At 34.9% G+C, this 13,997-nt stretch overlaps 2 protein-coding genes across 2 annotated transcripts; one reads left to right on the forward strand and one right to left on the reverse strand.

Annotated features, from left to right (window-relative positions):
- Positions 1–6,377: 6,377 nt before the first annotated feature.
- On the forward strand, positions 6,378–8,808 carry LOTGIDRAFT_174318 (hypothetical protein; the record flags this gene model as incomplete). Its single annotated transcript, XM_009052920.1, has 2 exons — positions 6,378–6,403; positions 7,614–8,808. The coding sequence occupies 2 exons, from the start codon at positions 6,378–6,380 to the stop codon at positions 8,806–8,808; spliced, it is 1,221 nt and encodes a 406-aa protein (XP_009051168.1).
- Positions 8,809–9,509: 701 nt separating this feature from the next.
- Positions 9,510–12,439, reverse strand: LOTGIDRAFT_239082 (hypothetical protein). The gene is made up of 5 exons (XM_009052921.1): positions 12,423–12,439; positions 12,083–12,232; positions 11,489–11,599; positions 11,051–11,217; positions 9,510–10,726 (listed from the first exon to the last, which is right to left on the reverse strand). The coding sequence occupies exons 2-5, from the start codon at positions 12,216–12,218 to the stop codon at positions 9,554–9,556; spliced, it is 1,587 nt and encodes a 528-aa protein (XP_009051169.1). The 5' UTR covers positions 12,219–12,232; positions 12,423–12,439; the 3' UTR covers positions 9,510–9,553.
- Between the last annotated feature and the right edge of the window lie 1,558 nt (positions 12,440–13,997).

A 13,997-nucleotide genomic window follows, 5' to 3' on the forward strand; every position in this document is an offset into this window, starting at 1 on the left:
ATCTACTTCTGCCTCTAAGCAAAGGTCATATTCAAATCCAGTTTCAAATGGTCACTACAATCGCGTAACGTAATTATGAAATATATGGTGTTTATAATCAAAATAAATTTGCCACTACAAAGTCATCAAAACCACTTGAAAATTCCTCGAAGATAAACCACAGTGTTCACTAAGATATAAACGCTATTTATTCTTTATTAACTCATCCAATATATGCAGATGTAAATATCATTTAGTTAAAACACTAAGAGGTTTTGAATAGGTCCATAAAATGAATGAATATCATTCTTTATATTGAAACGCCGAGTTTACTGTTCCGGAACGATAGAAATATCTTAGGCTACAGTGTTCAAAATGATTTTAACATATAGTTCATCCCATTAACCGTGCTTCATTAGACATCAAGATAAATTATTAGATGTAAACGTCTATTTTTGTTTTAAACAAACGTTAGCAGTAGACTGGGTTTAAGAAATGATGATTTTCTAGATCTATAATAATAAACCATTGATGTCACTCGACAAAGTGTTATTCATTGGAATCAGAATTTCATTTGATGGCCAGCATTTGATACGAATGAGCTCTACACTTGTCTTTATCAACAGACCGTAGCTTTAGTAATAATTCTACAGTAAAATGGTCGCAATATATCTATACATATCATATCACACATGCCAGTTAAATGTAAGTGTAAATACACTATGTCATTAAGGTTGCTGGTATTAAATCAGTCAGGTTGTTATACTGTTTTCCTTATTAAGTAAAGTAGCTGCTTTACTTTAGAAGTTGATAGACTTACAAACTGCTGGGTACCGACCTGTCGAACAGAAGACAGGTTTTGTTCTCTCTTATCAGAATAGTAGTGTAAGGGACGCAACTTAACACCGGAAATACTTCTTACTGCACTGCTACTGCGGCGGAAAATTGGTTTAGGGTGTGCAACGGTCGCGATAAGCGTGTAGGACACGCCAGACATCGTGCAGTTGTCGCCAGTTGTTTCACAAATTAAATTAAAACGCCATGGTTCGGCGATTTCTAATAGAACGCGTTGCAAACGCCACGGGACAGAGAATGTCGTCAGACAAGCGGTGGATTAAAAGCGCAGTACAAAAGGTTACAAAGAAGCTGCAAAAAAGTTGGAACGCAATATGGTCGGATAACCCTCGATATGAGGTCGACTTCTTTCTTTTTTAGTTTGTAATCTTTTAAGGACTTTTTCTCCGTAAGATCGCAAATAGTCGCAGTCTGGTGTGACAGGACTATTACTATGAAGTACCTGACAAAAGCTTGTTTTATTGCATGTTACCACCTTCATCGCCATGTGAAAATTTCTTAGAAGATGGAAGTTGTATTAACAAGTGGCATGTTATTGTTATTGAAGAATACATACATAGCAAACTTTAACAGCTGATGATACAGATCTGTGCACGTGGACGTCTAATGAATATGTTTAGTATGTCTATTTTGAATTACATGAACGGACTAACACTACAAAAGTACTATAATCATAGATTTATTCGATCCTGGCTTTTTGACAAAGAGTTAAACATTTGAGTTATTTTTAAAAAAGGCGTAACTAAACGGAGCACGTGAAAAAATAAATCTCAGTTTTTACAGTTGTTGATAAATTAGTTTTCACCTTAAAGAAGGTCATAACAAACAGGAAATAGCTGACGTCGATAGCATTTGTTTCTTTGGATACATCAACTAAAATATATACCTGTAGTGCACACAGGTCTGCATGATTTCAAGATCCGGACCGCAAAACGAAAACCAAAACAACATATTTTCACACGAGGAAGTATAATATCTGCCATAAGTGAGTAAGTGTTTCATAACAAAAAGTTTTGTCAGAAGAGAAAGCATACCCATACCAAACAGGAAGGTAAAAAACAACAAAAACAATGACTTCACAGACCAAAGTGTAATAGTACAAGGGGGATAACTGATGGAAATATTTTTATTCAATGTTAAAGGCTCAAGGGAGTTATATTATGATAAGAATAATGTAACAAACACCCGCAATGATTAGGAAACATTTTAAACTACGTTTTTATGGGAGATATTCGCAAGCTAAATTCTTTAAGAATCCGCACCAAACTCATGTTTATTTATTAAATTATCACTGATTTATATACAGTAGATTTTACTAACAAATTATTACGTCATATGAGATTATGATGTTGACAATATAGTATGGCACCACACTTATAAAATACTCTGGAACTGTGTGTAAGAGCCCTAATTTAATGCACCGGTTTCTTAAAATACTAATAAGATTAGTGTGTTACTTCAACTTGAGAAATACAAACCACACTAATTAAAATCTATTTTAGAAACCACCAAAATGCACCTGTTTTTACCTGCTTCCATTTTCGTTTCCAAACAGAACAGATATATAAAACTACTCTCCATTTTACTCCAAGAATACTGACGCCAAGGGGTGTCCAGGAGTCAAACAAAAATAACGAACAATATGGAAACAAAGGAGACTGAGAGAAAGATAACTGACATCATTAAACATTGTTCATTTTAACAAAGTTTCAATGTTTTCTCTTTTATGTCTTCGGAGTTTAAAACCCTTTTCACATCACAAAAATTACTCGTTCTCAGAACGGAATGCACGCTTTCTGTGTTATGAAATCGTTCGAGGTGTTCTGAGAACCGCTCCAATTTTAACCCTAGGAGGTGGTCTCGGAACGGTTTTCAGAACGGACTCGATAATTTCGTGTAATGAAAACAGTTTTCGTTCCGAGAACGCTTTACTGTGAATACCTCACAAGCGACCTTCAACTTTTCTAGCGAAGATGTTATAACATCCAGGTGTCTTTGATTTCATCGGGGTGACAAGGATTACTTTTTAACTTCTTTAAGCAAATAAACATGCCGAAAACGCTTTTCATTTACACTACAACCGTTCTCGGACCACTTTAGTTTACTGTAATGTAAATTTGCCCATTTTATCGCGGACGGTTCCGGACTGAGATCGGAACGCTTTAAAGACTCCGAAAAAACACACAAAACCAAATGAAAAACAATTACGGAAATAAAATGGAAATTTTCTATAGGCCACTTAGTGCGAAAATGCCAAGACTTAACTTTGCCAAATGAGCTTATTTTTCCCAGGTATTTGGTCTTTTCCTGCTCAGGAGACCGCCAGCACTTGGTAAATCACACCTAACATAACTTTGCCAAATGGAGTAATTTTGACCAAGTGTTGGGTCTTTTCCTGCTTAGTAGACCGCCAGCACTTGGTAAAACACACCAAACCAAATGAAAAACGAAATCCATGTAAACACATTGGCAATACATTGGTAGTAGCTAATGAACTTTACATTTTAGGAAGTGTATCAATAAATGAGTAAATATTTCAAAATGAAAAGTGGTATCAGGTGTCTAGAAGAGTTAGCATACCCTGCTTGGCGCCACACCTGCCACTGCTGCTCAATGATATTACGTTAATAGGTTAAAGATTTACGTCACAAAGTCAATTTTAAAGTTCAACTTTACTCTTTCACGTAAATGTTTTTGCAGGTTGAAACGACAGAAAAGTTCCTACCATCTGCCAAGGCAACTCCTGAAAAGGTAACCAATGTCCATTTAACCCAACAGTTCAGTCGGCTAGGAACATTCATACAATGTGCGGATTGTGGAGATGTCTTCGTGCCAAAAGGGTGCTCAAGCAAAAAGAACGTGATGAACTTGCTCTCATTCTGGATTCGATTTTGTATAGTTGTGGAAGTACTTTTGAGGATTTGTACCATGGTGGTGAAGAGGGTGATGATCAGAATGTACTAATGTATGTTTTTGTGATGGCAAATCTTTGTCAAATCTAGATCAGAGGTTGAGTACACATATTACTCAGCTGGGTACGAGTCAATTTGTATATATTGTGCCTCCGTAAATTCACAAGAAAAAAGGGGGGATATTACCCTCAGTGTGAAGATTGTGGAGAAAAAGCCATTCCGAAACGTGGTGCTAAAAAACTGAAATGATACAAGGTGCTAAAAAATTGATGTGAGAAGAAGAATCTTTCCTTGGGTACCCATGCCAACCTGAACCAGTGTTAATTTTTCTGTACAAAGTTTTTGAGTTTTCGATAGAGTGTTATTACAATTGAATTTGAATCATGCATGGAAATGCTGTCAGCTCTACAGTATTTCATAGGCACCACATTTCGAACTACACACAATATTTTATTATCTGATATGGCAAATCACCAAATCTTTAATTCAAAGAGTTTATAAATTTCAAGCAAACGTGAATAGAGGAACTGATTTCAGCTGTTATTTAATATCAGTTTTTACCAAACGACTCCAACAAATGAATCCATGGTCTGTATAGCTTCATTCGCCCACAGTTACACACGCCTCTTCGTGGTGTTTTTTTGCAGGACAATGCTACGATTAATACTTTTCAGTGGTTTATTGTGATTTATAAAATGGCGTGTTGAAACTAATTACAATAATTATAAAAAATGATAATTACCAAGGATGCAATAATTCATGTAATTATAAACAGAGTTAATAACCTCATATATAACAGGTGATAATATATCGGATAAAACTGGGGATATTTTAGTATTAATAACGAGTTTCAGACTAAAGATTAATAAACTAAATACAAGGTTTTTCAAAATTAATCATGTCCAAATCCAGCTGCTAGATAGGTATAGATAGCTAGATAATGTAGGTATATTTTCTTCCCAAAACAGGACAAGGTTTCAGTCTATTCTGTTGTTCAGAAGTTACATGAGCAATGGAACTTCTTGTAATAGAGTCTATAAAATAATCACTTATCTGGGTTGTTGTCTTATCATTTTTTTCTTATTATATTGTCAATATACGATATTGAAGTAGAGTGTTCGCCATATGGGTATATATGAATAAGTGTAGTTGTCGAGGGTTGCTTGAATGAGCATTTATTATTACTGGTTACCACAAGATGTCTAAATGGACAAGAGATCTTGTAATGCTAACTTTGCGTGTTTTCGAATAAACAATCCTCATTGGGATAACAACATTCAAAGTTAGCGAACTCACTGATAAGAAGCGACTGTTCTACAGTATATCGGGTGGCGCAGAAAAACGATAACACTTTTCGTTTCGGAAATATATTATTTGTACCTCATCAATATGGATATATTTCACATATTTTTACAAAAATTAGCTTCATACGGTAAAAAGCCTCGAATTGGCAGCATTTTTAAAATACCTCGTAAAAAATTTCAAAGTATTGTCGTTTTTTCTGGACAACCTGGATATATATATCTAATTGACTTGAGCTCATATCATGCTGCCAAAACGTGTCTCGGATTGACAATCCACCAAACTTTAGCTTAATTGTCAAATTCAAATCAAGAATCCTTAATTCCTAAATGAAATAAGGCATATAACTGAGTATATTGGTCAGATCAATCGGTACAGTATTTATTTCATCAATTACGCCTCCATATATTAATATTAGTTTATATCATAATCGAACATTTGCCACGAGCAGGAAGGATCAATAAATAATCATGATGTTTAAGGTTTATACGAAATAGAAAGAATGCTTAAATCCATTTCATGGCCATATATATCTGGTCGTTCAGTTCAACTTCCAATTATATGGACGTAACCATCTTTTAGGTGAAAAACAGTAAGTATTGATTATAATTCAAAATTTACTGTTAATTTGCATATTAAAGACGATAAACTGTTGTCGTAAGATTTGTGAAAGGGGTGTCATATCTGACGAAACGTCTGGTTAACGATACTCAGAAAATTCAATCAATGGCCAACATGTTTTTTGTGATTTCTGTGTAAGTCTTTTTCCGCAGACTTACCAACTAGTACATATAAATAGGAAATGGAATTAAACTCTGACCAAATCGTATAACCTTACGATTTTATGCATCTTTTCGGGCGAAAATAAAGCAGATTAAATTAAGCGAATAACTGATATGGTCATATGTTTGTAGACTGAAGTACCGGTAACCTATTGTCTTTTTTCCCAAATCGCTATGTCTCTCCAATTTCTCACAGCTTTAACTGACAGTAATAATAAACGTATTAATATCATGTTCGAGATAATAAATACAAATTTCTATTCAAACTTTATGTCAAAAGAAATGCACATAATACGACCACCTTATTGTTATACCGTGTATTATCTCCGTTCCTTTGTGTTGGAGGTAATAAAAACATTCCGCCGTTGATCACATACTGTGTTGCATGATTACACAGGTTTCAAAAGTTGTTATTGACGCATTGCATTTGATCTGTTGTGTAATAAATATGTGATTTAAACCTTTATAGCCAAGTTTTGTGACAATATCTGTAATTTATTGCTATATTATCAAGGAATCGACACGGATTTCGCCGGTCAGTTATAAAATGTCGGTTTCAAATGATACAATGGGGTAGGTTTTTATTCTAAAATATTCAATATCACAAACCCTTTTTTAACCAAATCCATCTTCGTAACAAAATCATTTAAATTTATCATTATCATATCAATCGAAATTTTTCTGAGAAGATGATTAATTTTCTTGAGGGTATGATCAAATGAACTGAAATGAAGATTGGGCTCAGAAGGACGTGCAGCGCCATGAACTGAGAAATTTTATCGGAAAGTTGAGATTTGATGGTAGTTAAAGGAATATTTTAGTGATTTACATACTCGTTACATACACCTATTATTTTGTGTGAATTGCAGTATTTGTTGCGGTGTTAAGCCACCTTTTTATACGCCCACACGTAAGATGGGCGTATATTGTAATCACCCCGTCGGTCCGTCGGTCCGTCCGCCGTCCGTTCACATTTGGCTCGTGCTCACTCTACAGGCTACAGTTCTTTATGGATTCTTTTGATTTTTATTTTGTGTGTCAATGTCATTATGAAGATGATCCCTATTGATTTTCGTGATGATCGGATAATTTTTCACCGAAATATCGTGTCTGACTTGACGTTTTACTCTATTAGCTATATTGTGCAACTCGTGCTCACTCTACAGGCTACAATTTTTTACAGATTCTTTTGATTTTTAGTTTCTGTGTCAATGTCATTATGAAGATGATCCCTATTGATTTTCATGATGATCGGATAATTTTTCACCGAAATATCGTGTCTGACTTGACGTTTCACTCTATTAGCTATATTGTGCAACCCTTTAGTCACTAAAGACTGTTTAATCATTTCTGACAGCTGCCAGTGGGCGTATGTTACCTTGCCTGGCAAGCTATCTTTAAGTTTACAAACACACAGTAATGATATTTGACGAAAATAAACAATATAATTATTATTATACTGATACTGATATTTACAAGTGCAATTTTGTTTATTTCATTTAATTTCATTTAATATTCCACGAGATAGCCGTTTATCAGGTCTATCCGACCACCTGGAGCAATTATTCTAGAATTACAAAAATATTTTTTAATCTTTCACTATTCCATCCTAGGCTTCAATTTCGGTGCGATGTGAAAATGTCTATGATGCGTGCAACCAAACCCTGCGCAAATGTTACCTTCGGTCTGGGTCATTTGGGTTGGTGTGGTTAGTATGGCAGTGATGACTTGATCCTAACACGATATTCAAAATGTCATATACATGTATTTTCTTTCATTTCAGGTTCTCTGAAAGAGTTTTACAGAAACAAAGGGACAGAGTAAGAGAATCTAACACATTCAATAACAATGAATCGTTGGTAATATTCCCAAAACAGTCGCTTTATCTAAACCAGCTTGCTAGTCTCCGGGATTCTCTTTTAGTCGAACAACACAAGAAGCTTTTTAAAGACTTTCAGCGTTTTCGTATTGCACAGCAGCGTACAGAAGAACAAATGGAAAAAGTTCGAGTTGAGCATCAAACTAGAAAATCAAAATTGTCAAGAAAGACTCCGATGTTATTTGAAAGACTTGATCACATTCGATTTGAACATCCAAGTCAGTTATCTCCCCTTACCACTCTAGTTGAAGGCCGAAATATTACAAGGAGAAGCCAACAGTTAAAACCATACTTACCCAAACGAAAAAAACATGCAACAAAGCTACAAATTCTGGAGACTGTAAAATTAAATCTTCCTCGTTTGCCACAAAATCTACGCAAGTCACCAATCATTTCTTTAACACCTAGTAAGACAGACAAAAGGGATCCGTCTGTTATTCCGAGTCAACCTCTATCTAGAAAGCTAACACCTAGATCGAAACAGGCTAAAGTTACCTCGACGAGGTCACGATTACGTCCTCTATTAGCATGTACCCCAAGAGATCGATGTATCGAACAAGTAAAATTTGAACCCGTACCTGACGGTGATCGTATGAATATCGACCAAATTTTTACCGAATGTTTAACTTTGTATGAGGATAAGAATTCTTACCACCAACGGCTGACCTTATCAACTGTTAGACGTCAGCTCGCAAGATCTCACCGGGGATCAAATATAGGATGGAATGCACAAAATATAAAATTACCTCCAAGACTTCCGAAGATTCTATACAAATCAGATAGTACGTTGTCAGTCTTGAACAGTAATCTTAACGACAACTTTCAAAATAAATACAACGAAGGTCGTCACATTGAAAAACAAACATTTACATCTCCTTGCAAACAAATCATTGTGGCTATGCCTGACATTGTCTTGGACAATGCGAGTCCCGTGCCTGGCACAAGTCGAGAATCGTCACCAACTGGATCTCTCAGCAAAACTATAAAACAATCAGAACTCAGACAAAGGGAGATCAAAAACCTTTTAGAAGACGTAAAGGAACTAAACAAACAGACGCAACAATATACCGAGGAAAATATAAACTTGTGTGTCAATTGATGTACTGTACCGCCCATTCATCTGATTGTTGTTGGTTATCATCATTTTGCCTACCTTTAAGTTGTGATCAGGAAAGAACCTACGGAAATAAAAAATTCATCACGTACTCAGGGTTTTATCGTTTCGATTTGGAACCTCTATTCACTTCGATGAGACTATAAAATCAATCTGAATAAAATTCAATCAAATCTGAATGTTTCGTTTGTTCTTTTTTCTGCTTGTTTCTATACACCTCCCATCCATGATGATCTGAAATAATTTTCTTTCAATCGTTACCGAATAGCATCAAAGTTGTCACCATTTGTAGTCACGAATTTAACAGTGTTGTCTTGCATAATACAGTCAATTGATATGACATACTGGTTCGGAAGAAAAATAACAAAACACCACGAAAGGTAGTGCCAACTGGATGTCACTCTATGAGCCTTTATATACTATACGATGTCGTTCTACTCCAGCGCTTTTGGGTTTGAATCTTAAATAAAACTCTGCTAAACTGAATTAAAGGTCATTGAAGGAGCTGTTAGTTCAAAACTACACTCGGCAATAGTAAACTTGAAATCTCATTATTTAATAACAAATAGTTCACTAAACATCTATCGAAACGTAAATAGTTTATATATATATAGCAAGCGGGGAAAACAAATGCGATGACTTAATCAACCCCATAATGATTTGAAATAATAACAAAGGTCATTTTTGGTATGAATGTATTTCAAGATTTTTATGAAGACTTTTTGGCGTTTTAGTAGCGTGCCACACCAGCGAAGAACATCTTAGCGGGCCTCCAACCATTGCTACTTCCGCCCCATCCCATGTGCAGATACATATCTGTCTCTGTTGAAGTGGTACAATTTGTCGAGCATTCTTGTTTTTGTCGTATTCTGTATTTAGTAGCTACAGGGTAGTGTTGTGAAAAGATGCCATTCACTCTAATACCCACTACAACTGGCCATTTAGAACGCAGATAGCTGAAAGCTGAATCTCGAATATCGTCATTGTATGCTCCCACAAAGCTTGATATCCCCTCAGTGTGGATAGTTACAGAAGCATTGCCAGATCTCTGGTGTGATTTGAAATATTTTTCAAATATCTTCATATTATCCTGTGTTGTTGCTCCCTGTCCGCTTAAACAAAACGTTTTCATTTCATAATGAAGGTATTCTGTTAACTTCTTGACTGCACTTGTGGTGGAAGATGGGGCTTCGCAACTAGGAGAACCGCTAGTGGCATTAACACCACAATTGTATAACGACTGACTTCCAGTACCATATGTTACACGCTTCTCGTGCGATCGTCGATCATAATAGCCTAAAACCATAGCCCAGGCTACTGGTCCACAGCCAACAGAGCAACAGGTTACTTTGTTACTGTTAAAGAACCACCCTTTCTTACAGTCAATACCGTGTTGGTTATAGTCGGGGAACAAATACTCATCATCAATGGAATATTCTGTCCAAGCGGTGGTTTGACGTTTTTCCCTTTTTTGTGCATCGATCATAAATCGTCGTCCATAAAACTGTCCTAGGTAATATCCTGAGATTTTAAACCGATGTACATTGTTAACCTTTTCTGGTACATTTATCTCAAGGAAAGCCTGCCCATACTTGGTTTTACCAAACTTCGAAGAATCAACCAATGTATTATCTTTTGGATTGCAAATCTTCAGAAGATTACATAATTTAGTTTGAACTTCTTCATGGGTAACTTCTCCGTCATTCATAGATTTGATACCGATTTGATGGTTGTCGCCAACGACGATTTTATGGCTGTCTCCGATAACATGATAATACGAAGCTTGTTGATGTTTATTAAGTATGGAATTTTCCCAGATACCTTCTCGGGTTACATCATATCTTTGGTTTTCCCACAGTTTTTTAAATGTACTAAGAGCATCCGTTGTATGATATATGCTATTCTAAAAGTAATAATAACATACATATAGATAAGGTGGTCAGCATCCCGATTAATAACAATACAGGATGTCGCATTGATATATAGATAATCTCATAGACCAAGTTAATGGTAGATGCTGTAGTAATCTTGGCAATAACTCTTGAAGGACAAAGGTTCCTCCAAGACCTGATTTTAATTCAGAAAGGAGTTCAGTAAATTTTCATCGTCCATCGCTGCCGAAAGTTAAATGTAACCACCATAGCATTATAAATTCAATTTTGCTATTGACGTTCAGAGAGAACTTTATAGGATATGTTGTTAAAAGTTGACGTCTGAACTGCTCTACCTTATGGAATATCATCTGATCATGATCAGAATAACAAGCTATATCAATATCTGGTGTCGGGGTCATCATATAATATTTACTACATTTACTCTTCTTTAACAACGCTATTTTATCAACTTGATCTAACATTGATGGTGCACTACCTTGTATTACCAGTTTATAATCACCTACAAATATACAATCATTTCTGATTATTTGGATCTTTGTCAGGGAAGTAGATTGTGGATTGTTCCTGTTCCTGGCTGTCCGTGTAACAATCGTCGTATAGCCCTACCAGAATACCAAGGTGTCTTAATTTCCAATCACATTTCTCAAATACTTATTTATCCAATTATTTTTTTCAAATGTATATTTCACTCATGGTTCAGACTATTTATGACCAGTATTTTATATTATATTTTATATAATGAAACTTTTGGTTATTTACAATACATGTACCTGTTTTTGGGCTGGATGATAGAATAACATATCCATCATTATTAATCTCTATATACCAATATGCTACATAATCGTCTCTTAAATCGTGTCTATAAATTGGTTTTGGTGTTCCTAAAAGTATATGGATACAGAAAATCAACATAATGGTACCATGTTTAAAGACGATATTAAGACATTCAAACCACGAATCAACAGAAAGCAATTGCATCTTGACTAGCTCAGGATGGCTATCTCATTTCGTGCCCATCTTATTGGCCAGCACTGAATTGTGAAGGATTTAATCAAGGAAATCGTGATACGACCGTGATCTCCAACATTTACAACTGTGACTGATTTGTAAAGGTACTTTTTTAAAAACATCTGTCTGCCATAAGCCATGTAAGAGTTTAAAGGAAAATCAATAGAAGAGTGCATTTACTCAAGAGACAACATTACAGTGGATTACATGCTTTTGATGGGGTCAATTATATCTTGTCACATTCGCCATGATCTACTTTATGTCACCGTTGGAAACCGAGAACAATCAGTCTATATCTGTTCGTAACTTTCTCTTCAATGAAAATATAAATCCTTTGAAATGTATGGATGTCTTACCTCTTATAGATTGGATATCAAACTGATCAGACAGTTCTAATAAAGTTGTTTTGACTTGCCATGGTAATATACTCTTCCATTCACCAAATACCAAAAAACAACAACACATCAAAATAGTCGTCTTCAAAATCATCATTTTCACAATCTAAACATAATTCAGTAATGAATTTAAATACCAAATACTTTTTGTTCCTCATTTTGGTCGTGATCTTCTTATCTTCCATTGTTACGTGACAAATTTTGCTTAACTGACCTCGCGGGATTTTCCTGTTTGCAAAGCTGTTTATATGAGTAATAATGAATATAGCCTTCTGCTTTCAAGAAAATATGCCTACCAAAATAATTCAACGATTTCAGAGCAAATAAAATATTTAATGGAATACTTTTGATAAGATAAGGCTCATAATCTATTTGTTTATTGTTTTTTTGTTGCATACACTGGTTGTTTTTCTCAACAAATATGTAGGTCTTTTGTTATCTTAATCAGACTAATATTTTGACACACTACACCACATTTTATATTTTCGATAATACAATTAATGTTACAATGTTCTTTGACACAATGTTAATATTCTGTTCTATTTCGGTTATTTCAAGAAATATACATACGTTGTCTTTTTGTATGCTACTAGCAACCCATATTTGCTTCACAAAAGATGCCTTTGTTCAGACGAAAATTGAGTTGACCCTTCAATAGAAGAAAAGTTGTTCACAAATGTAACCATTCAAATGATTATTAATGTGCCTTCGCGAATTTTAGTTTAGTGTTGAATTTTGTCAATTTATATCTCATCATTCTGGAACTAAGAAAAGATTTTCGTAAATTTAGCCATTCAAATAAGCATATAAAGTTGTTAGGCACCACTGTAGATTAAATCTGTTTCAGAATTGTACAATAATAAGCTAGACGCTTTTAAACATTATCTATTGGGCGCAGATCAGAGCTATAGGGGTCAAGTAGGGAAACTCCCAGAGGAGTCATAATAGTTTTTTTTTCCAAGATGAAGTAGGGGACATGTAGATTAATTTAGAGATTAGGACTAGAAGATTTTTTATAATGAATATGATAAAGAACACATGCATCTCTACTGTATATGAACAGTTTTATGGATATTGAAAGCAAAATAATAGCCTTTGAACAATGTATCAAAAACGACACGTATGTATAAGGTATAGTTTTGGTTGGCAGCTTACACTTATTGTCTTCGCGAGGTGTCGTTGGTTGAACTTGCTGGTTATTTACCTATTCGTCAGTTGTTGCTCACGAGTCAAAATATATCATTTCCTTCTTTTTATAATATTATCTCCCTTTAATTACCATTAAGCTTATAAATTCGTCTGTCTTGAACCTTAACTGATTAAGTCTCTATAAAAACACATTTATGAAACCGGTGTTCAAACAAATCATATAGAGTTTCATAGCCAAATGATCACACATTTACAAGATATCTGAAAACTCAGTTCAGATTTCGATTTTCATTAAAATCTCAGTTCATTATGATATAATTCTTTGTGAGTACATCATTAACCGTACTGAACCCGCACTTCACCAAATAGGAAATAGCAGCAGTAGATTCCTCCCCAAGGTCTTCCAATTCTTCACCCAGGCCATTAGGCTTATTTAAGTTTAAATTAATTGTTTCCAGTTTGCTTTAAACCCGTAATTCCAAGTTCTAAACTCTCATTGAAATACCTTTCAATAATCATTGTTGCCATTCTGCGACCGTTCTTGTTCAGCCAGCTACCATTTCGATGGTCAAGTTGATATATTTAATATGTTTGATTTGCAGAACAATTGGAACCATGTGATTACAATAACACCTTAATCATTTACAAAATATGCAATATTGAAAAAAAATTAAAGATGGAACGTTCTATTGTGCATTCAATGATTTCACTAAAACTTTCGTCAGAG

Source organism: Lottia gigantea (assembly GCF_000327385.1).
Source record: "Lottia gigantea unplaced genomic scaffold LOTGIsca_191, whole genome shotgun sequence".
Lineage (NCBI taxonomy): Eukaryota > Metazoa > Mollusca > Gastropoda > Lottiidae > Lottia > Lottia gigantea.

Bases quoted from the DNA above. Each gene is read 5' to 3' on its own strand.
- LOTGIDRAFT_239082 (XM_009052921.1), bottom strand. From the start codon at position 12,218: ATGATGATTTTGAAGACGACTATTTTGATGTGTTGTTGTTTTTTGGTA. The intron at 11,600-12,082 runs GTAAGACATCCA...ATATACTTTTAG, and splicing joins TGATATCCAATCTATAAGAG to GAACACCAAAACCAATTTAT. The intron at 10,727-11,050 runs GTAGAGCAGTTC...TATTACTTTTAG, and splicing joins ATCAGATGATATTCCATAAG to AATAGCATATATCATACAAC.